We start from the raw sequence: 20533 nt of genomic DNA, 5'->3' as shown, positions 1-20533 counted from the left end.
TTACAGGTTTTTGCCTTAAAGCCAAACTCTGGTCTCTCTGACCTTCTGCTTTGGCCTTCCAAATGCTGGGATTACAGATTTGCCTGACTCCAAATGTATTCACACACACACACACACACACATATATATATACAGTATCTCACAATTTAAAGATAGACACAGGGTTAAAGATCAATAGATAACTTGAGTTAAGGACTTTTGGAGGACTAACCTGCATATTTCCACTGTCATTAAACATTTTGGAGCCAGGCAGTAATGATACATGCCTTTAATCCTAGCACTTGCAAGGCAAAGGCAGGTGGATCTCTGTGAGTTTGAGACCAACCTGGTCCACAGAGCAAGTTCCAGGACAGTGAGGACTACACAGAAAAACCCTGTCTCAAACAATTCCAAAAGCAAAACAAACAAACCATTGTGACTGCATGGACCCTGGACATAACAAAGTCAGTAATGTGCTTGCCATGCAATAACAATGTATGTTAAACACCAGAACGCATGCAAAAGCTGGACACAGTAGCATGTGTCTGCAATCTCAACCCTCCTACCAGCAGAAAGACTGTGGAGACAGGAGAGACCCTGCCTCAAACAAGGAAGACAGCAAAGACATACACACTCGGTTGTCCTTAGACCTCCACACTCACAAGTTTCGGGCACAGGAACTAAGTACTAATATTTTAGTTAGCTTACAAAATGATGGGCTTTATTAAGACACTTTTGTACATGTATACAATTGTACTTTATTCATATTCTAGCTTCCATTGTCCTCTCTCATACTCACTGTCCCCTAAATTGGGGTTTTTTTTTATAATCATCATCATCTATAGAAAAGTTGGTACAAAGTTCTGAATAAACTTTTTCTTCAAGACAGGGTTTTGTAGATGGAAGGTTCTGTCCTGCCCATTTTGCAGCCATTCAATCCCAAAGAAACACACAGAGGCTTATATTAATTATAAACTGACCTATTAGCTCAGGCTTATATTAACTGGCTTTTACAACTTAAATTAACCCACAATTTTTGTCTATGTTTAGCATGTGGCTTGGTACCTTTTCTCAGTGAGGCATTCTCATCTTGTTTCCTCTGCATCTGGCTTGTGACTGACTCTCTGCCTTTCCTCTTCCCAGAATTCTCTTAGTTGGTCGCCCCACCTTTACTTCCTGCCTGGCTACTAACCAATCAGCATTTTATTAAATTAATACACATGACAAATCTTTACAGTGTACAAGAGCAGTGTCTCACAGCTGAAGTGTGGATGCTGCAGAGCCAGGTACATCGGGGGCTTTCAGATAAAATCCGGGAAACTGATGATCAGGTGGAATAGCATCCAGAAACCAAGGCAGGCACACAAAGCAGCAAAAGCTGTGAATATACTGTGAGTATTCAGGCGTCTGCACTGGCCTGCCCTAGGGGTCCTCACAGGATCTGTTCTTAGCTGTAGCCACTAAGAGCGCCTCCTGTGCACATTCGCTATGTTCACTTTTAAAAGGTGGGCCTTGCCCACCTCCTCTCTCTCTCTCTCTCTCTCTCTCTCTCTCTCTCTCTCTCTCTCTCTTTCTCTCTTCTACCACTCTTGTCCCCGGGGACCAGTCTCTACCTCCTCTACCTCTCTCTCTGCCCTCCTCTCTTCTCTTCCAATAAACCTCCCACACAAGCCCTGTTGCATGGCGTGACTTCTCTTCGTGGAGATTTTTAAATTACAACATGTGCAGTGTTTGACAAACAGTATTTTAGTACAAACCACGTGCTCAGGACAAGATCTTCATATGTGTGGCAACATGGGAGTTATCTGAGGTACAATACAGTTTTCACAAGAAACCTTTTTGTTACATGTGCATTTCTGTGCGTGTGTGTCTGTGTGAGGGCGTCAGATTCCCTGGAACTGGAGTTGCAGACAGTTGTGAGCTGCCATGTGGGTGCTGGGAACCGAACCTGGGTCCTCTAGAAGAGCAGTCAGTGCTCTTAATGCCTGAGGCATCCCATTTCTCCAGGCCCCTCACAAATAATCTTGATGGAAGAAATCCTAGTGGTTTTCATGTACATGGGTCATCATCATTCCTGCATTCTAAATGTGAGGAGGAAACTCTTATTAGAATAAAACACTGTGAGCTGGGCGGTGTTGGTGCTCGCCTTTGATCCCATCACTTGGGAAGCAGAGGCAGGTGGATCTCTGTGAGTTCAAGGCCAGCCTGGTCTAGAAGAGCTAATTCCAGGACAGGCTCCAAAGCTACAGAGAAACCTGTCTCAAAAAACAAAACAAAACAAAACAAACAAACAAAAAAAAACCTAAAAAAAAACCTAAAAAAAAGGATAAAACTCTGTGAAAGGAATGAATTTGAAAGAAAAATTGACACACATTAAAAAAATAAATAAAGCCTGGGCATCACGGTACACGCCTTTAATTCCAGGATTCGGGAAGCAGAGGCAGGAGGATATATGTGAGTTTGAGGCCAGCCTGGTCTACAGAGAAAGTTCCAGGACAGCCAGGGTTACACAGAGAAAACGTGTCTGGAAAACAACAACAAACAAACAAATAAAAAGTAAGATAGAAAATAAAAATGAACAAAAATTGGCACATAGTGATTGTGCATATTTATGGGATGCAGTGTAACACAAGACTATTTCAAAAATTAAATGAGGACTGGAGAGATGGCTCAGTGGTTAAAAGCATTGCCTGCTCTTCCAAAGGTCCTGAGTTCAATTCCCGACAACTACATGGTGGCTCATTACACAACCATCTGCAATGAGGTTTGGTGCCGTCTTCTGGCCTGCAGACATACAGACAGAATACTGTATACATAATAAATAAATAAATAAATAAAACAAAAATTAAATGAGGACCAGTGAGATGAGGTCAGGATGCTGGCACTGAGGGTGACCACCTGAGTTCTGATTCCTGGAAACCACATAGTGGATAGAACTGACAGAACTGACTCCTGAAAGGTGTCTCAGAGGTCCACAAGCTTTGTCTGTGCCGTGCTAGGGCTGGGCATGGTGGCTCATACCTGGGCAAAAGCAGGGGAACTCAACCCATGTTCAAGGCCAACCTGGCCTACATAGTGAGACGCTATCTCAAGAAGACAAAGGAAGGGAGCGACTCAGAGGTGGGAGAGGAGAAGGGTTCATTTCGCTGGACTCAGGCAGCTTCAGCACCCCTGTGCCCTGCTGCAGAAGCAATCCATAAAAGCTGACAGGAAAAAGGGAGCAGGGAGGCCTCACAGGCAGCGCAGGCCGGGAATTCATTTCCTCCTGGATATTAAAGATGTTATCGGCAGGAGGAAGCCTGCCTGGGCAGCCGGCGCTGAGATGGGCGGCTGCAGATCGGGCTCTATCTCAGGGCGCATCTGCACACCAGTTCTGCGAACGCAATAAAGCGAGTCCTGGCACCATTCTAGGTGCCGAGAAAGGCAAGCAGAGCAGACCCCACGCTCCTGCCCAGCCCAGAACACCTGCTTCATCTGACTCCGCCCAAAAAGTGACACTGTAGTGCCTTGCGCCGGTAGCCTTACCTGGGTTCTAACTTCTAAGGTTCTTAACACACACACACATGCACATGCATGCACACATAGGTGTGCACACACACACATAAAAAGAAGGTTGTGGTGGGGCTGGAGAGATGATTCAGTTAAGTATCTATTGTGCAAGCATGAGGACCTGAGTTTGGATTCCCTGCACCCAAGTAAAAGCCAGGCAAGGTGACCTAGAACTGACGGGGAGGATGGGGTGTGAAGGCAGATCCCTGGAGTCATTGGCTAGTCGGATAGGGTGGACAAACTGGAAAGGTAACCCATGGGTAGAGTGCCTGCTGTACAATCATGAGGAGGGACGTTGGGATGCCAGAACATCTCCCCTGACAAGCCAGCATCCCAAGCACACCCATAACCCCAGCTATCCAGAGTTGGCCTCTAGCCTCTAAACCCGTGTGTACGTATACACACACACACACACACACACACACACACACACACACACACCATATTCTTATTTTTAGGCCTCAGCTGAGCTCCTTAGGTAGCCCTGAGTTTCATCCCCAGCATCACTGAACCATCTGTAGTGGCTCACTCAGGATTTGGGAGCCTGAGGCAGAGGATTGCTGAGACTTCAAAGCCAGCCTGACTCCATAATGAGCTCCAGGCCTTCCTAAGTTACAAAGTGAGAGAGACCTTGCCAAAAAGAAAAGAAAAGAGAAAAAGAAAAAGCATCTGTAAGTCCCCTACCCACCCTACCTCACCCAGCTCCCTTATCTCTCTCAGAGGCAATGGCTCTCCGGAAGTATACTTAACTCTCTTGTCTGTTCTCTCTCTCTCTCTCTCTTAATTTGAGCACATATTTGGGGAAAATAAAAGGAATGCCGCTATGGAAGCGATGCTGAAGGACCCTTTCAAGCCAGACTTTTTGGACACATAACTATAATCTTAGCACCAGAGGCTGAGACAGGAAGGTTGCAAGGTCTGGGACATCTTGGGGCTACCTAGTGGGGCGGCCTGTATGGAGAAAGAGAGAGGGGAGAGAGGGGGAGAAAAGGGATAGAGGGATGGAGGAATGGGAGGGGGTAGATGGTGGGGGGAGGGATCAGGGAAAGAGGAGGCTTTCAAAATGAACTCAGGATGCCATTAAGGGCTCAGGATTTAGGCACATCTCAGGCTTCTGCTTAAGAACGTGAACCCCACCCTTCAATGCAGGCCTCTGAGACATCCAGATAATTACAGAGTGCCCAGAGATTCCAGATGTCTATCAGGAGGCAGCTGGACTCCTGCTTCAGGGACAGTACCATTGGTTCTGTGGGTCAGGAGGTCAAACAACTCTGCCTTCTTTCTCAGCTTCAGGAGTAGTTTCTCTTTAAACACTTGCTAATTTACCTATCTATTTATCTTCCAGACTGCTATTTTTAAGATAGAATCTCACTTTGTAGCCTAGGCTCACCTTGAACTCAAAGTGCTGAGACGATAAACAATTTCAGTTATGGCTACAATTTGGTTGAGTGTACCTCAGATGTTTCTGTGTCACTGACTTGATCTAGAGGTGGTATTACTGGGAAGTGGCGACACTTTAGAAGGTGAGGCCTAGGAAAGGTCTTTAGTCACTGGGGACAAGCCCTTGTGGAAACCAGGCGGCCCCAGCCTCAGTCTCTCTCCTGCTGCCTGGATTCGGAGCACTTCATCCTGCCCATAGGCTCCTGTCGAGGTTCCTCAGTCCTCACCTGACGCTAAGAGTGATGGAGCTACTGATGCTGGGACGGGACTCCATAACACCAGTCAAAGTGATCTCTCTAGGTAGTTAGGCTGTGTGTGTGTGTGTGTGTGTGTATCCTGTGCACATTCATGTGTGCATTCATGTGGGTCAGAGGAGGGCACTGAGTGACCTCTGTTGTGAGTCACTTGTTTCTTTGAACCAGTCTCTCCCTGAACCTGGCGCTCACATTTTCTCATCTAGACTGGAAGCCAGCAAAGACCAGTGGTCCTCCTGCCTCTGCCTTCTATGAAGCTGGGTTGCAGGCAGTAGAAGGAGTAGAAACATCTAGCTCCTTACAAAGGCTCTGGGATTCATACTAAGGGTCTCATGATTACACAGCAGCCTCATGCCTTCACTGCTGAGCTGGGCTGTTTTTGTTGTTGTTGTTCGGTTTGTGTTTTGGGGTTTTTTGTTTCTTTGCTTTTTGGAGACATTCTTTCTATGTAGCCCAGGCTAGCCTCAATTCCCAAACCTTCATCTGTCTATCTTCTGAATACAGGACCTTTTCCTTTATAAATGTCGTGGGTGCTTCATTACGCTAACAGGAAGCTGACTAATACGATGATCTTGTAATGGGTTAAAGCTCACCACGAGCCTCACTTTCCCTACTTGCTTTGGAGCTCTAACTCAGAGCCTACCTAAACCTATCTCTCCCAAACTGCAGTTCCCAAGACTCCCAAATAACGTTCCTTTATGTTTGCACTTTCTAATCTTAAATTGATGGTTTTGTCTGTCGTAAATCACAAAACAAAATATTGTTCAGTTTTACACATCTCTGAACTTTCTATAAATTTGTTCTGTTTTTAGATAGGTTCTCACCATGTAGCCCAGGCTGGACTCCAACGCTCCCATGCAAGCATTAACCAGGCTGGACTGATTAGCTTCTGCGATGAGATCTAGACTGTCCTCAGATGCCATCTCGGACTCATCACAGGGGATCATCACCCCGGCTCTAAGGCTTATCTAGGGAGGTTTGACTTTGTCACAAGGGGTGAAATTTGATTGTATCAGTCACAGTCCGTGATCTCAACGGAAGTGTTTTCAGCTGTCAGGCTGTCCCAACACTGTGGCCAACTCTGGTTTTTACAGCTTTTTCTTCCCATTCAGGTTTTTTTGATTGGGGGGGGGGGAGAGAAAAGGCTTTCTTTTAAGGTTTATTTTTATGTGTATGTGAGTGTACAGATGCCTGTGGAGGCCAGAAGAAGACATTGGCTCTCCTGGATCTGGACTTACAGGCAGTTGTGAGCCACCTGATAGAGGTGCTAGGATCTGAACTGGAGTCCCCTAGAAAAGCAGCAAGTGTTCCTGACTTCTGAGCCCTCTCTCTAGTCCCGTGAGGCAGAGGGCCTTTGTTGAGACAATATTTCACATTGTGCCACAGGCTGGTCTTGAACTTGAAGCAATCCTGTGTCCAGAGTACACTAGGCTTAGGATTTGAGCCACCATGCCCCCTTCCCCACCCCCACCCCAGTGGAATCTCACTTCACTATGTTCCCCAGTTAGTGTTTCATTTCCAATTGTCTTTGTTTCTCCTGCTTCAGTCTCTGAAGGAGCTGGAACCGCAGCTGTGCGCCACACACCTGCCAATCTTAAATTTTGTTTTTTTTCTTTTCTTTCTTAGCTGGTGGCTTAAAATGGACGTTTAGGGGCCATCAAGATGGCTGAGTGGGTAAGGTACTCGCTGGCAATCCTGAAAACCTGAGTTGGATCCCTGGGACCCACAGTGTGGGAGGAGAGAACCAGCTCCTGACAATCGTCTTCTGACCTTGCTGAGTGAGCCGTGACCACACAGACAGACACACACCTCCACCGCACTTCTCCGACCCCTCAAGGTTTGGAGGGTGTGGTGTTAAGCTTATTGGTCATTTCCATTGCTTCCCTAGTCAAGGCAGTCCCCGCCTTGTTGATGCGTAGGTTTGTTTGTTGTTGTTTATTTTTGCTTATTTGGTTTTGGTTTGTGGTTTTTGAGACAAATTCATCTCCTCCCCCCGCCCCCCAGTTTCCTTCCTGTTGCTGATAAAATACTCTAACAAACACAACTTAGGGTACAAAGATTCTAGCTCAACAGTTCACCAAGGCGGGGTGTCAAGTCTGCCTGCCTTGTGTGGGGATCAAGCTCACTGAACCACTGGGCCGACTTAGCTCCCTGTAGGAGTTCTTTATTGGTCCTACGATGAGGTTTTTGTTTTCCTCTCCCAATTCTGGGGGTTAGCTCTAAACATAGATGTGCTTTATTTCTCTAGCTAAATCGATGGAGGTGAGAGAGCTGGTCCCAAGCAGGAAGGGACGATATAAATAAATCAGACCAGTTAGGTAAGAAGTGCAGGTTTCCAGGTCGTGGGCGAGGGTGTTTCAGGGTGTTTTGCTCTGCTTTGCTTTTTAGGGAACCAATCACAACGTGTCAATTGAAGAATGTTGAACTGTCAGCTTCTGGTGCATCTAGATGAGGGCGTGGAACAGCTGGCTGTGAACTCGCCGCCCTTCCTAGGGTATCAGGTTCCGGGATCGATGTTTCTCTGCCCCAGGTGCTACCCTGTGATTTGCGCGTGCTCCCGAGGCTCCCGGCAGGAGGACCGGGTTCCGCGCCTAAAGGACTGGCGGGCTGGCACCCAGTCAAGCGTGCAGGTGCTTCGCAGATTTAATGTGCAAGGCCGAAGGCGTGCAAGGACCCTTAGCCACACTGAAAATGCCAGAGCCCAGGACGCGGGACGGCGCAGGGACCTGACACTCCCGTCTAGCCTAGCCTCGTGCACTTAACGTTCTCTAGGGACGCGTCCTGGTGAAGGCTCGCAGTCCCTACGTCCCTTTGGCTGCAGCCAGGACCACAGCGCAGTTTTCGCCCTGCAACGCTGTAGGGTCAGGCGGGAAGCAGCAGGCGGGAAGCAACAGGACTTTGGAGCCTGGGCGTGGAGGTGTTGCAGGAAGAGGGCAAAGGGGCGAAAGGAGCCCTGGCGGCCACGGCCACAACTGCTAGTGGAGTCCGCAGGGACACGCCCGCCTCCTGGTCTCCCGGGCGGCGGGACCGCGGCGCGCGCTCCTGATTGGCCCTTCGCGGTGGCCGCACCGCCGCCAAGCGCTGTCCACAGACAGAGAAGAGAGTAACGGGACTGTGGTCGCGGGACGCCCCAGCCACGCACCATGCCCTACCTGCTCATCAGCACCCAGATCCGCATGGTGAGTACCCGGCGTGGGCGACCGAGACAACCACTCTGCGGGACTTCCCTGATGGTCCCCGCAATCCGCCCGCCACACCCCCGCGGCGCGGACATTGAGCAGAGTCAGGCGGCCGGGTGGGCGGGGAATTCCGCGGGAACACCCACGACCCTATTCGCAAGTGCTGCAGCCAGGGCCCGCACGAAGGCAAAGACCAAGCTAAGCCGCGTGCACAGCGGCCGCACCTGTAGCTCCTTCAAGGAGGGGTTAATCCTGATGCACTAAGAACTCGAGGTTTGAGAGGAAGGAGGGGGCTGCAAGCGGGGAGAGCACCACGCGGGAATCTGAGGTCACCCTTCTCTAGGTGCAGTCATACCAGCTTGGGGGGGGGGGGCGGGAGCGTAGTGTACTGGACGTTTCGGAAGCCCCTTTGTAACTTTCAAAGGATACACGATGCCCCACCCCCACCCCAGCTGAACAGCAGGGCGCGCTCTCATCCTCTTCCAACGTTCCAGCCGTGGGTGCAAACCCAACTCCCGCAGGACGAAGCAGGAAGCGTGGGCTTCATCACGGGGCAGGAGAGGTCTGCACAGTGCTCAGGGCAGAAGTCTGAGAATCTGTACAGTTGTTAAAATACGGATTGCTGGGCGCTTTCCTCAGACCTTCAGAAACCCTGGAGAATGTGGGAATCCAAACTTGGAACTGTCTCCCTCAAATAATAATGATTCTTTTAATTCTTTGTTTGTTTTTCATGTAACCCAGGCTGGCCTCAAATTTGTTATGTGTTAGGGGCTGACTCTGGCCTTGTTTTCCACGTGCTGGGATTACAGGCATGTCCCACTAGGCTTGGCTGTCTTATAGTTTTACTGATATGCAATGCAACCAAACCATTCACTGGTAGAAAACATACGGTTTAATGTCTGTGAGGGGTTTTGATTTTAGTATATTCAGAGCTGGGTACCATCACTAGAATCAATTTTAATATGTGTCTATGAGCTCTAACTGCTAACTTTACGCTTGCTTGTGTGTTCTTTTGGGCCTGGCTGCTTTCCTGTCCATGTTTTCAAAGTCCGTTCATACTGTTGCATGTATCAGGATATCATTTCTGCCGAAGAAGATTCTGTAGGAAGGCTGTACCACTCCATCTTGTAGCTGTAGCCCAGGCTGCCCTCCAAGCTAGCTCACTGTCTTTTTCCTATTAGAACTACAGGCTTGCCTTTTTTTTTTTTTTTTTTTTTTTTTTTGGCTGTCCTGGAACTCATACTGTAGACCAGGCTGGCCTTGAGCTCACAGAGATCCACCTGCCTCTGCCTTCAGAGTGTTGAGTGCTGGGATTAAAGGTGTGTGCCACCACGACCTGGCTAAAGACTTGCCACATTTTACTCTGTGCTCATCAACTGGCCAGCATTGCAAGGCTGTTTCCAGCTTTTGGCTGTTATGGATGGTTCTGCCAGCAGCATATAAGTTTTTGGTTTTTTGTTTTTGCTTTTTTTTTTTTTTTTTTTTTTAACTTGGGAGGCAGAGGATCTCTGTGAGTTTGAGGCCAGCTTGGTCTACAGAGCTAGTTCCAGGACAGGCTCCAAAACTACAGAGAAACCCTATCTCGAAAAACAAACAAACAAAAGAAGTTTTTTTTGTTGTTATTTTTGTTTTGTTTTTCATTTTGGTGGCAGCTGTAAATTGGGAAGTTTACATGCCTGTGTGTAAATTTTCATGTGGACATGTGTTTTCATTTTTTTTCATTCTCCAGATGATGCCAATACACAGGAAACATGGTTGGTGGCGTCTGGCCTGAAAGTGTCAAGAGGCAGAGTTTAGGAAGCCAGGGAGAACCCACCCTGCTCCCCTCTTAGCTTGTGCTCCTCCTCCACTGGCCTTCAGCGCTGTTTCCCCTTTACCTATAGCTTCCTCGGGGCCAGGAGGCAGGGGAAATGAGGAGGAGGGGGAGGCGGAGGAGGAGAAGGAGACGGAGGAGGAGGGGCAGGGGGAGGAGGAAGGGGACTGACCCCTTCTGCCCAGCAGCCAGCTAAGCAGCTCCTGGGGCTTCCCTTGCAGGAGGTGGGCCCCACCATGGTGGGCGATGAACATTCGGATCCGGAGCTGATGCAGCATCTGGGGGCCACGAAGAGACGTGTCCTGGGAAACAACTTGTGAGTAGTGGCGTCCTTCAGCGCCTTCTCTCTCCCTGGCAGTGCCTCCTCCTGCCTCTCCCTTTACACAACCAACAGGCTACCGCACATGCTTTCATCTGTAATCCCCCACAGGGAGAGTTTCCCACAAGCCTTCCGTGTCCCCCCACCCCCACCCCCGGTCTCCCTTCACAAGGCAGCTCATGGAGTCTGGGGCTCTGGAAATGAACTGTCCTTTCCCGTGTCCTCTCTGCTCTAAACTGGATCCCATCAGCAAAGACAATAGGGCTGGCAGAGTAACAGGGCCCAGTCCCAGAAACAGAGCAGGACACCTGGGGCCTCTTTCCAGCTCTTGGCTGCCTGGCATTTGGCCATTTCCCACAGTGTACTACATCATGCCTGAACGCCACTGCTTCCCTTTCTGATTCCTTGCTCTGTCTTAGTGTCTGTTTTCACAGACACCATGACCAAAGGCAACTCTTAGGAAGCATTTAATAGGGGACTTGCTGACAGTTTTAGAGGGTTAGTCCATGATCATGGTGGGGAACGTGGCAGCATGAAGGCAGGTGCTGGAGCAGTAGCTGAGAGCTTTGCATCCTGATTTGCAGGCACAGAGAGAGACAGAGACAGAGACAGAGACGGAGACTGGGCCTGGCATGGGCTTTGGAAATGTCACAGCCCACACCCAGGGACACACCGCCTCCGAGGCCAGGCCTTCCAATCCTCCTAATCCTTCTCAGGCAGTTCCACTCCCCAGTAACCAAGCATTCCAATAGATGAGCCTGTGAGGGCTCCTTTCATTCAAGTCACCACAGCACCTTAAGAAAGAAAGCATTTACTGGGAACTTGCATTGAGAGAGTGAACCCATAACCAAAAATGGCAAGGAGCATGGCAGCAGGCAGGCACCGGAGCAGGAGCTGACACATCTGACCCACGAGCAGAAGGCAGACAGACACTAGGCCTGAGTGGCCCACCTCCAGTGACATACCTCCTCCTCCAAGACCAGTTTCCAATGCGTCCCAAAACAGGCCCACCAGCTGGAGACCAAACATCCGATGATACAAGCCTGTGGGGGCCATTCTCATTCAAACCAACACAGCCTCCTATTACAAACCCAGGGTTCAGGGATTCTCAGAAGAATTGCCAGAGTCCCAAGTGCAAGGAGGGGAGAGAAGACAAACAGATCCCAGCCCTTGACCAAGGCAGGGAGGAGCCAATCCCATCCCTTGCCACGAGGCATTTGCTTTAAGATGCCAAGTTTGGGGTTCGGGACCCATATCTGCTTCATGCTCTCTACAGTTCAAGGAAAATCACTTTTCTGTGCCAGGCGCTAACCTTATTTGCTTCTCCAGGGTTGCAAGGACAGCTAGAGAGGGGCCCGAGCCCTGAGGAGGGCAGATTGCCTAGCGGGGTGCTCAGACTAGCACACACAGCAGCTGTAAGGCTACCATGAGGCCTGCTGTTCATGGCAGCCAGAGCTAACCAGCCTGTTTTCTCATGTATTGGCACAACAGTGATGGCGCCTTCATCAGCCGGGGAGAATAAAGCGAAGTGTGTAGCACGGGACAGAACAGAGGGTGGGCACTTAGCCTCTCACCAGGCAAGTGCCCAGCAAACAGGCCTGGCTCTGGCTGGGTGCCTGCTCCGCTTCTCCTCACGCTGCTCTCCTGGTTTCTTCACAGCTATGAATACTATGTCAACGACCCTCCTCGCATAGTCCTGGACAAGCTGGAACTCAGGGGCTTCCGTGTGTTGAGCATGACAGGGGTGGGCCAGACGCTGGTGTGGTGCCTGTACAAGGAATGACCTGTGGACAGAACACCTATTCTTCGGAGGGCCTGACTTGTGCCCTGACCCCCAATCCTTGCAACATTGTCTGCCCTGCCTCTTTCCAAACTGTCAGGTTCCTTGTCCAACACTGATGGCTGTGAGCAGCCTAAGGGGCCTTGCTCCAGTTCCTCGGGCACAGCAGGCCTTGCCCTGGTATTTTCAGCTCCCCAGCTAGGGGCCTCTTGCTCTAGGCCATGTGCTGAAGGAGGCTACCGAGAGGACACTCCCCGGATCCTGCACAGCTAGTCCAAGCCAATAAAAGGCTCTCATGAGTGGATGTTCCTTAGCTTTGTTGTGCAGTGACTCTTGAAATGCAACATTCTTTACTAGTCTGTCCCTTGACCTGAGTGGAGCCCTTTCAGATAAAGTCCAGCTCACGAGAAAGAAAAGTAGACTGTTTTATTAAAAAAAAAAAGTTTATTAGTGATGATGCACAAGTGTGTGGGGTGGGAGAGCTGGAGCCGGGGCTACGTGGGCTGCCCCTCATCTTCCTGCTGCATCTGGGCGATCAGCTGCTGGCGCTCAGCTGCCTGGCGCATGCGCATCATGACAAGACTCTCATAGTCCCTTTCTGACCGCACTGAGCCCTGGGGACAGAAGGGACAGAGAAGTCAGGCTAGCAGGCACAGTCCCACAGATCAGATTCAGTATCGGGCCTAGACAGAACCAAGTCTAAAACTGAAGGGGAAGACGGGGCAGAGGAAGGACCCAGACAACTTGGATTCTGACTCCTCCAGGAGCCTAGAGAGAGCAGGCCTGTGCTCCCCAGGCTGCTTCTCCATTATCTCCTCATCCGCTCATCTCTAAGCTCGCCTGGCCTCCCTGTCCCCGGGATGTCACATCTCTCTCCATCCTGCTCTGGTTCAGGCCTCAGCCCTTTATCTGCCTCTCTTTCCTCCGCCCATGACTTCTGCCTGGCAGGTTTCCAACAGAAGAGGAGGTCTGAGGTGCAGGGATCCCAGGCTCCACTCTTCCCCCACAGGTCTGGCCTGCTGAGGACATAAAAGGGGGCCTTGCCCTCTCCACAAGCATGAGCCCAGCTTGCCTCATAAAGACACAAGACCAGGCTACTATAGGTAGGGTCCTTGGCTTTCTTTTACGATCTTGCTAGCCATGCAGGGGACTGAGGAGGGGTTCACTTTAATAACCCAAGAACAGCAGCCAGCCACCAACGGGCCAAAGCTGTGGAAGGGAAGCAGCCTTCCAGCAGAGCACTGTGCGGCCAAGCCTTCAGGCCAACGGTATGAATCAGACCGTTTCCTCCCTTGGCACCGCTGGAGATGTGACACCACTTATATGATTCTACAGCAGATAGAGGGGTGGGAAACCCACCAACGGTGGCACAGAGCCAAGCCAGGACAGCCATAGCAAGTGTGGTGGCCCACTGTAACAAAAGAGTTATGGGGTCCTGCCGGGGGAACCCCACACTGGCGCCCTCCCACAGTAGAAGGCTTGGAAGTCAGTGACCCAGGGAATAACATGGGAGTGGCTGCCAGGCTCTGGCTAACTTGTTTGGAGTCAGGGGTGCAGATAAACAGGAAGTGACACTCAATCTGGTTCCCCTGTCTTTATACCTCCCCCACCCCTAGGAATACCTCTTCTCAGCCACCCTCCCCCCCCCAACCACTGGTAATTCATGGCAGCTTCACACATTCTGGCTCCCTCTGCAAGAAGGTCCCCAAATGCGGCCCACAAGCCGGAGGGAGAGGACTGGAGCATCAGAGCAGATCCGGCCGGGCACTGGCCTTCTGGGTGAAGAGAGGAAAAGCTGAGGCCGCACCCAGGTCCCGGCTGTGGAGGGCGCTGCTCCTTCCCCAACTTCATACTGCTCTACCAAGAAACTTCAGGTCACCCCTGGCATGCCCCCAGAACCCTGGGAGGAGTAAGTCCTTTACAGGCATGGGGTTGTTCCCTGTTAACACACCCTCCACATCCTTCCCCACCATTCCTGTGGCCTGCCTAATGAGGGCCTGTCAACCAGCCCAAGGGCTGAGTCACCCACACCGGCAGGTCTCCTCTCTTCCTTCTCCAACAACTGTTCCAAAAGTTGCCTTTCAATTAGCACTACCTCCCTGGGCTCTTCCCATAGCCGGCTGGGGCTAGGGAGCCAGGCAGGCCTGCTGGGGTCACAGTGGCGGTGGAGCTTTGACTGGAAAGGAAGTAACCTGGTGACACACCGGGCAGGGCTGTCCCCAGACCACTCCCCAGAGGAATCTGAAGCGTCCTACTGCCCTGGGGTGTTGGTCACAGCTGCCCCAGTCCCAGCCTGCGGATGCTGCAATTACCTCAGAGCATGAAACCAGCTTCCCACCTGACTGAGTCAGCTGAAAACAAAACACATCTCTACCACACGCTGGCACAAACAGCCAAGCCACTAATCAGAGTCCCCAGATGCTGGCAGAGAGAGCACAGTCCCACACTGGCCAGGAGATCGGCACATGCCATGAACTACCAGAGAGAGGGTGCCGCTGCCTGAAGAAGTGCATGCTCCCCTCCGGAGGTCCTGCCCTGCCCACCAAGCCCTCGCCTTGTTTGACCCCGGCTCTGCTTTGTAAGTACCGCTGCTTTCTTTGTTTTTTTTCCTACATGCCCATCAAGTAACCAGGCCACTCTTATCTAGGCGGGGACTCCCAGCACTCGGATCTCCCGGACAAACTCTCCCTCCTGCCAGTCTTGTCTTACCATCCAAGATGCAACAAGACAAAGGACCACACTGAGCAGAAACGCACAGCCTCTGCTCCTAGCCCTTGAGGGGTGTCTCCCCAGTTTCTGGCTCCAGTCCGCTAGCAAATGGTCACAAGCTGCTGCTGAGCCCCTCTGTGGGGTTTCTCAGATGCCGGACCTGTTGGCTGACTTAGGAGCTCCATGGAGACCTGGCGGAAAGGCTCCTTCCGCAATGCCTCCTTCTTCAAGAGGATGACCCTGGGGCGACCACGGCGACTGCGGCGGCAGGGCAGCACACTCAGCCAGGCCAGCACTGCTGGTGGTGACCACGAGGAGTACAGCAACAGAGAAGTCATCCGGGAACTTCAAGGGAGGCCAGATGGCCGGCGTCTGCCCTTGTGGGGGGATGAGCAGCCCCGAGCCACTCTGCTGGCCCCACCCAAGCCCCCACGTCTCTACCGAGAGAGCTCCAGTTGCCCCAATATTCTGGAACCCCCAGCAACCTTCACTGCCGCCTACTCGGCCACCCTGCCTTCAGCCATCTCCCTGACAGGCCCTCTCCACCGATGCTCACAAGAGGACCTTTTGGATACTCCCCATTTCCCAAGGACACCTACTCCGGACCTCAATGACCCTTTCTTTTCCTTCAAAGTGGACCTGGGGATTTCACTTCTGGAGGAAGTTCTACAGATGCTGAAGGAGCAGTTTCCTAGTGAGCCCCACTTCTGACCCCAGAGAGGGCAGAGAGAACTGAGGTGACTGGAGCCTGGAAGACCTAGGCAGGTAAAGTGTGGATTATGGAGCAGGATGAGACATTAGCAACAGTGCAGCCGCCCCTGGCTGCTGAGCAATCCTCCAGGGCACCCAGAGGGAAGGGACAGACGCCAGCTGGGAAAGTATGGGGGTCACTATCTGGCAGGAGCCCTGAAGGAAGCTGGAAAGGTCAGGAAAAGGAAGCCACACCTGCAACCACAGGAACTGGTCAGAGGTCAGGGAAGAGACAGGGTGGCACGGGGCGAGTCAGGAAGTAGGACTCAGACTGGGCAGGACACACAGTGCTCTGCACCAGCCTCTAGAACCACTGTCAACAGAGAAATCATAGATTACATCTAGGAAGACGCAGTCTAACTGAGATTAAGAGGAAAGCCAGAGAGAACAGAGGTAGAAAAGCCACCGCTCACTTCCTATGATTGTTTAATTGAAGTTAAAGCAAGTTCGGTTCCAGAGGCTGGAGAAATGGCTCAGTGGGTAAAGAGTTTGTATGCAGGCAGGAAGGCCTGAGTTCAGACCTCCAGTACCCACATGATAAAAGCCAGGCAAGTGTGACAGCCTGCCTGGAATCCCAGCATTCAGGATGCAGGCACCAGGGGTCCCAGGGGCAGGCTGGCTGGCTAGACTAGTCAGATTGGCAGACTCCAGGTCCAGCAAGAGCCACTGTGCCAGTAATGAAAAGTGAAGAGCAATTGGAGATAACTGACATCAACCTCTGACCTCCACTTGTATGTGCATGTGCACATGTGCATGCACACACACACACACACACACGTGCACACACACACACTCAAACATACACTACATAGACACAAACACGAAAGAAAAAAATCAGATCCTTTTCCCCTTAGCCAATTTTTGTTTGTTTTTGAGACAAGGGCTCTTACGTGGTAAGGGTGGCCTTAAACCTGATGCTCCTCCTCCACTCCCGAGTGCTGGGCTTGCAGGCATGTGCCGCCGCACCCAGCTGCTCAGGCCGCGCTGGGACCCAAACCCAGAACTTCACGCATGCCAAGCAAGTATTCTACCTAAACAAGCCACATGCCAGCCCTCTAGCCACATTTTAAAGATATTTTTAAAAATTATTTTTAAGTGTGTGTGTGTGTGTGTGTGCGCGCGCACACAAGTGTATGCAGGTGCCTACAGAGGCCAAAAGTGTGAGATGCCCCTGGAGCTAGAGTTACAGGCAGTTGTGAGCCACTTGATATGGTTGCTAGGAATTGAACACAGGTCCTCTGGAAGAGTAGTGTCTGTTCTTAATTGATGAGCCATCTTTCCAGCCCACCTAGCCATATTTTAAATCAACAGCCGCACCTGATTCATGGCTACCATACTGGACGACAGTATGACATTGTTAGACCGGAGTCCACCAGATGGTGCTGGCCAGACACTAGTGTGGAAACATCAGAAGCTTGGCTAAGGAAAGCAAGATGCCACCTGGGGTGCAAATGCAGGAGGGGTTGACAGAGCAGGAGAGGCAGGTGGAGGAAAAGGCAGGGGAATGCCCAACAACCATTACCAAAACAGAGCGTGCGACTCAAGCTGCTCACAGATCCTAAGCAATCCCTGCGAGGGAGGAAGCAGCTCCAGGAGCCACCAGCTTACAGAGGAGTCTCTGGGAACTCCCACAGTGTTATGTATGGGGGATGACTTGACCAGGGAAAGAACAATGCACCAAGCGGCTCCAGAATCCTCCACTAGGCCTGGGGAGTTCTGCCTTGCCCAAAACAGGCCAAGACGGCCACCTGTTGTTACTACCCCAGTCTGTGGCTTGGCCACATCTGAATCCAGAACTCAGAAGCACACGGGTCTGGCCCCCAGGCTACTTTGAATGTGAAAGAAGGGTAGAGGGAAGCCGTGACACACCCTATGATGTCTCTCTCCTGCGCCTGTGCAGAGGTGCCCAGATGAGGGGCCTCTGGATTCAGGAGGCAATGAATAAAGGTTTTCTAATGCAGCCTACAGAGAGTGACCTGGATGTGGAACGCTGAAACTGTATGGTGGAGGAGCAAGGCTTCTTTTAAGTCAAGATCCTGAGCTGGCCTAGACCTCTTCATGTCCCTCCTCTATCCAGGGTCTGGGACAATGTGGTGGCGCGAATGAGAATGGCCCCAAAGACTCATGTGTTTGAATGCTTGGTGCCCAGCTGGTGGAACTGTTTGGGGAGAATTAGCAGGTATGGCCTTCATGGAGGGGGTGTGTCCCTGGGGGTGGGCTTTGAGGTTTCAAAAGCCCATGTCATTCCTAGTTAGCTCTCTCTCTACCTTGTGGTCGCTACCTCAGCATATAAGCTTGCAGCTACTGCTCCAGCATCCTGCCTACTGCCATACCCCTACCCTACCCTCTGGAGCCAGGAGACCCCCACTCAGATGCTTTCCTTTGTAAGTTGCCTTGTTATGGTGACAAAACTGTCATGGCAGCAGAAAAGTAACTAAGACAGGCACACTCCCCAGAACTCCCAACCTCTCAGGTAGGGACAGGCACAGGTAGCCAGACAGAGACCCTGATAACTCTGGGAGGCTGTGGACATGCCAACAGGTACCCAGGCTGTTTCAGAGAAGAGAAGGCCAGGAGCTCCCGCCCCCAAAGCGCTCATCTCTTCAGTACAAGTGACCAGGAGTCTATGCCCCAACCTCTGCAGTCAGTCTGAAAAACTGGGCCATCAAAGACAAAGTGAACACTAGCCTCTGTGGAGTCAGGAGGACTGAGAGAGTGAACACTAGCCTCTGTGGAGTCAGGAGGACTGAGAGAGTGAACACTAGCCTCTGTGGAGTCGGGAGGACTGAGAGAGTAAACACTAGCCTCTGTGGAGTCGGGAGGACTGAGAGAGTGAACACTAGCCTCTGTGGAGTCGGGAGGACTGAGACAGTGAACACTAGCCTCTGTGGAGTCGAGAGGACTCAGAGGCAGTTAGAAGGAGCATAAGTGGCCACAAGCGGAGCAGCAGATACAGCACTCTAGGCTCAACACAGGGTGGGATGCTCTCTCTAGAGACGAGCTCATCAGCGTCTGCTCTAGTCCCTTGCCTGCTGGCCTCTTCATCCAGCACAGGGTTGTCTAACCTCCAAATCCAACGAGAGCTCCAATAGGAGACACGCATGGGCCAACTTTTTTCTTTTCCTTTTCTCTTTTCTTTTTGTTTTTTCAAGACAGGGAGTCTCTGTGTAGCCCTGGCTATTCTAGAGCTCACTCTGTAGACCAGGCTGGCCTTGAACTCACAGAGATTCACCTGCCTCTGCCTCCCGAGTGCTAGGACTAAAGGTCTGCACCACCATGTCTGGCATGGGCCAACTTTTGTGTCACTCTGGACGTGTACTTCATTGGTAGCATGTGGATTAATTATGAGCAGGACCCTGGGTTTGATACATTGCCAGAAAAAAAAAAATAGAAAAGAAAAAAACACCAGGTTGTGGTACATGCCTTTAATCTCAGCACTTGGGAGGCAGAGTCAAGTGGATCTCTGAGTTTGATGCCGGCCTGATCTACAGAGTGAGTTCCAGGACAGCCAGAGTTACACAGAGAAACTCGGTCTCCAAAAACCAAAAAAAGAAAGGAAGGAAAAAAGAAAGAAAGGAAGGAAGGAAGGAAGGAAGGAAGGAAGGAAGGAAGGAAGGAAGGTAGAATAGGGTCCTCTGGTTCTGTTAAGTTGGGAGCGTAACCCCAGCTCCTGGCATCCATCCCAGACCCCTGGCTTGGGAGTTGCATTGGTCTGGACTCCAAATCCCAGCATGCCAGGTTCCCCTCCCTGGGGGAGGGTCAGGACCATTCCCACAGGATACTTAAGTGGGGTCCCAGAGGAGAAACACGTGGTTCAGGGTTTGCATGTGCTCCCCACTTTCCTGTCTCCCCACCATGCGCTCAGCCACCCAAGAGCACTGTATTTAATAAAACGATGGGCATTTTAATTTGGTTTGATCTGACCTAATTGAATTTCTTTGCGCCGGCGGAGCCGCCCCTCTTAGGATTTTTTCCTAACAGGTACCTCATAGAGAACAGGGATGAGCAGAGAGTCAGCCCTCTTGGACTGACTGAACCCACCCACTGCATTTTACTCTGATCTGGACTTGGGAACAAAGGGCCTGAGAAAGTAGAAGCTGAAAGGGTCCCAGACCCCAAGCAGACCCAGCGGTGACTTCTGGCCTTTTTACCTTTGATAATCCTGCGTCACTGTGATCCACTGTGCCCTGGGGCTGACCCTCCAACCAGGAAATCTTCAGAGGGTTGTCCACCAGGCCCACTTCATTTCTGACAGCCAGCTCCTGCCAAACAGAGTATCTAGTCTCTGCCCCATCTGATCCAGCTATAAGGGGCTCTTTCTACCCCACAGAAAGACTAAGACAAACATAGTCTTCCAAGCAGATCTAGGTAACCTCAGCAACCTGCAAACAATGCTATGCTGAAGCTGACCTTGTGGGAGAGTGGAGTAGATGCACCTTCTAATTCGGAGAAAGAAAAAAGAATATTCAGGGTTGGGAGACCATGCTGGGGCAGGGGGGGAGGCCATGCTGGGGCAGGATGGGAGGTCATGCTGGGGCAGGGTGGGAGGCGATGCTGGGGCAGGGTGGGAGGTGATGTTGGGGCAGGATGGGAGGTCATGCTGGGGCAGGGTGGGAGGCGATGCTGGGGCAGGGTGGGAGGTGATGTTGGGGCAGGATGGGAGGTCATGCTGGGGCAGGGTGGGAGGCCATGCTGGGGCAGGATGGGAGGCCATGCTGGGGCAGGGTGGGAGGTGATGTTGGGGCAGGATGGGAGGTCATG

The 20533-nt window shown here is 51.4% G+C and overlaps 3 protein-coding genes across 3 annotated transcripts in view; 2 read left to right on the top strand and 1 right to left on the bottom strand.

Annotated features, from left to right (window-relative positions):
• Positions 1 to 8214: 8214 nt before the first annotated feature.
• On the top strand, positions 8215 to 12626 carry Gchfr (GTP cyclohydrolase I feedback regulator). The gene is made up of 3 exons (XM_048459903.3): positions 8215 to 8401; positions 10436 to 10530; positions 12193 to 12626. Exons 1-3 carry the CDS (start codon positions 8366 to 8368, stop codon positions 12314 to 12316), a joined length of 255 nt encoding a protein of 84 aa, XP_048315860.1. The 5' UTR covers positions 8215 to 8365; the 3' UTR covers positions 12317 to 12626.
• A 111-nt stretch (positions 12627 to 12737) lies between these two features.
• The window catches only part of Dnajc17 (DnaJ heat shock protein family (Hsp40) member C17), a 33763-nt gene continuing 25967 nt past the window's right edge, over positions 12738 to 20533 (bottom strand). The window contains exons 10-11 of the mRNA XM_087911297.1: positions 19924 to 20034; positions 12738 to 12927 (exon numbers count right to left, since the gene is read on the bottom strand). Coding sequence (XP_087767423.1) covers positions 12808 to 12927; positions 19924 to 20034 — 231 coding nt within the window. The 3' untranslated portion in view covers positions 12738 to 12807. The remainder of the gene's footprint in view (positions 12928 to 19923; positions 20035 to 20533) is intronic.
• Positions 13977 to 19685, top strand: C10H15orf62 (chromosome 10 C15orf62 homolog). Its single transcript, XM_048459902.3, has 2 exons — positions 13977 to 14891; positions 14961 to 19685. Exon 2 carries the CDS (start codon positions 15206 to 15208, stop codon positions 15731 to 15733), a length of 528 nt encoding a protein of 175 aa, XP_048315859.1. The 5' UTR covers positions 13977 to 14891; positions 14961 to 15205; the 3' UTR covers positions 15734 to 19685.

Source organism: Myodes glareolus, chromosome 10, assembly GCF_982192425.1.
Source record: "Myodes glareolus chromosome 10, mMyoGla1.1, whole genome shotgun sequence".
In the NCBI taxonomy this organism is placed as follows: Eukaryota; Metazoa; Chordata; class Mammalia; order Rodentia; family Cricetidae; genus Myodes; species Myodes glareolus.
The sequence above is the reverse complement of the archived record's forward strand: the minus strand, read 5'-3'. Positions and strand labels throughout refer to the sequence as shown.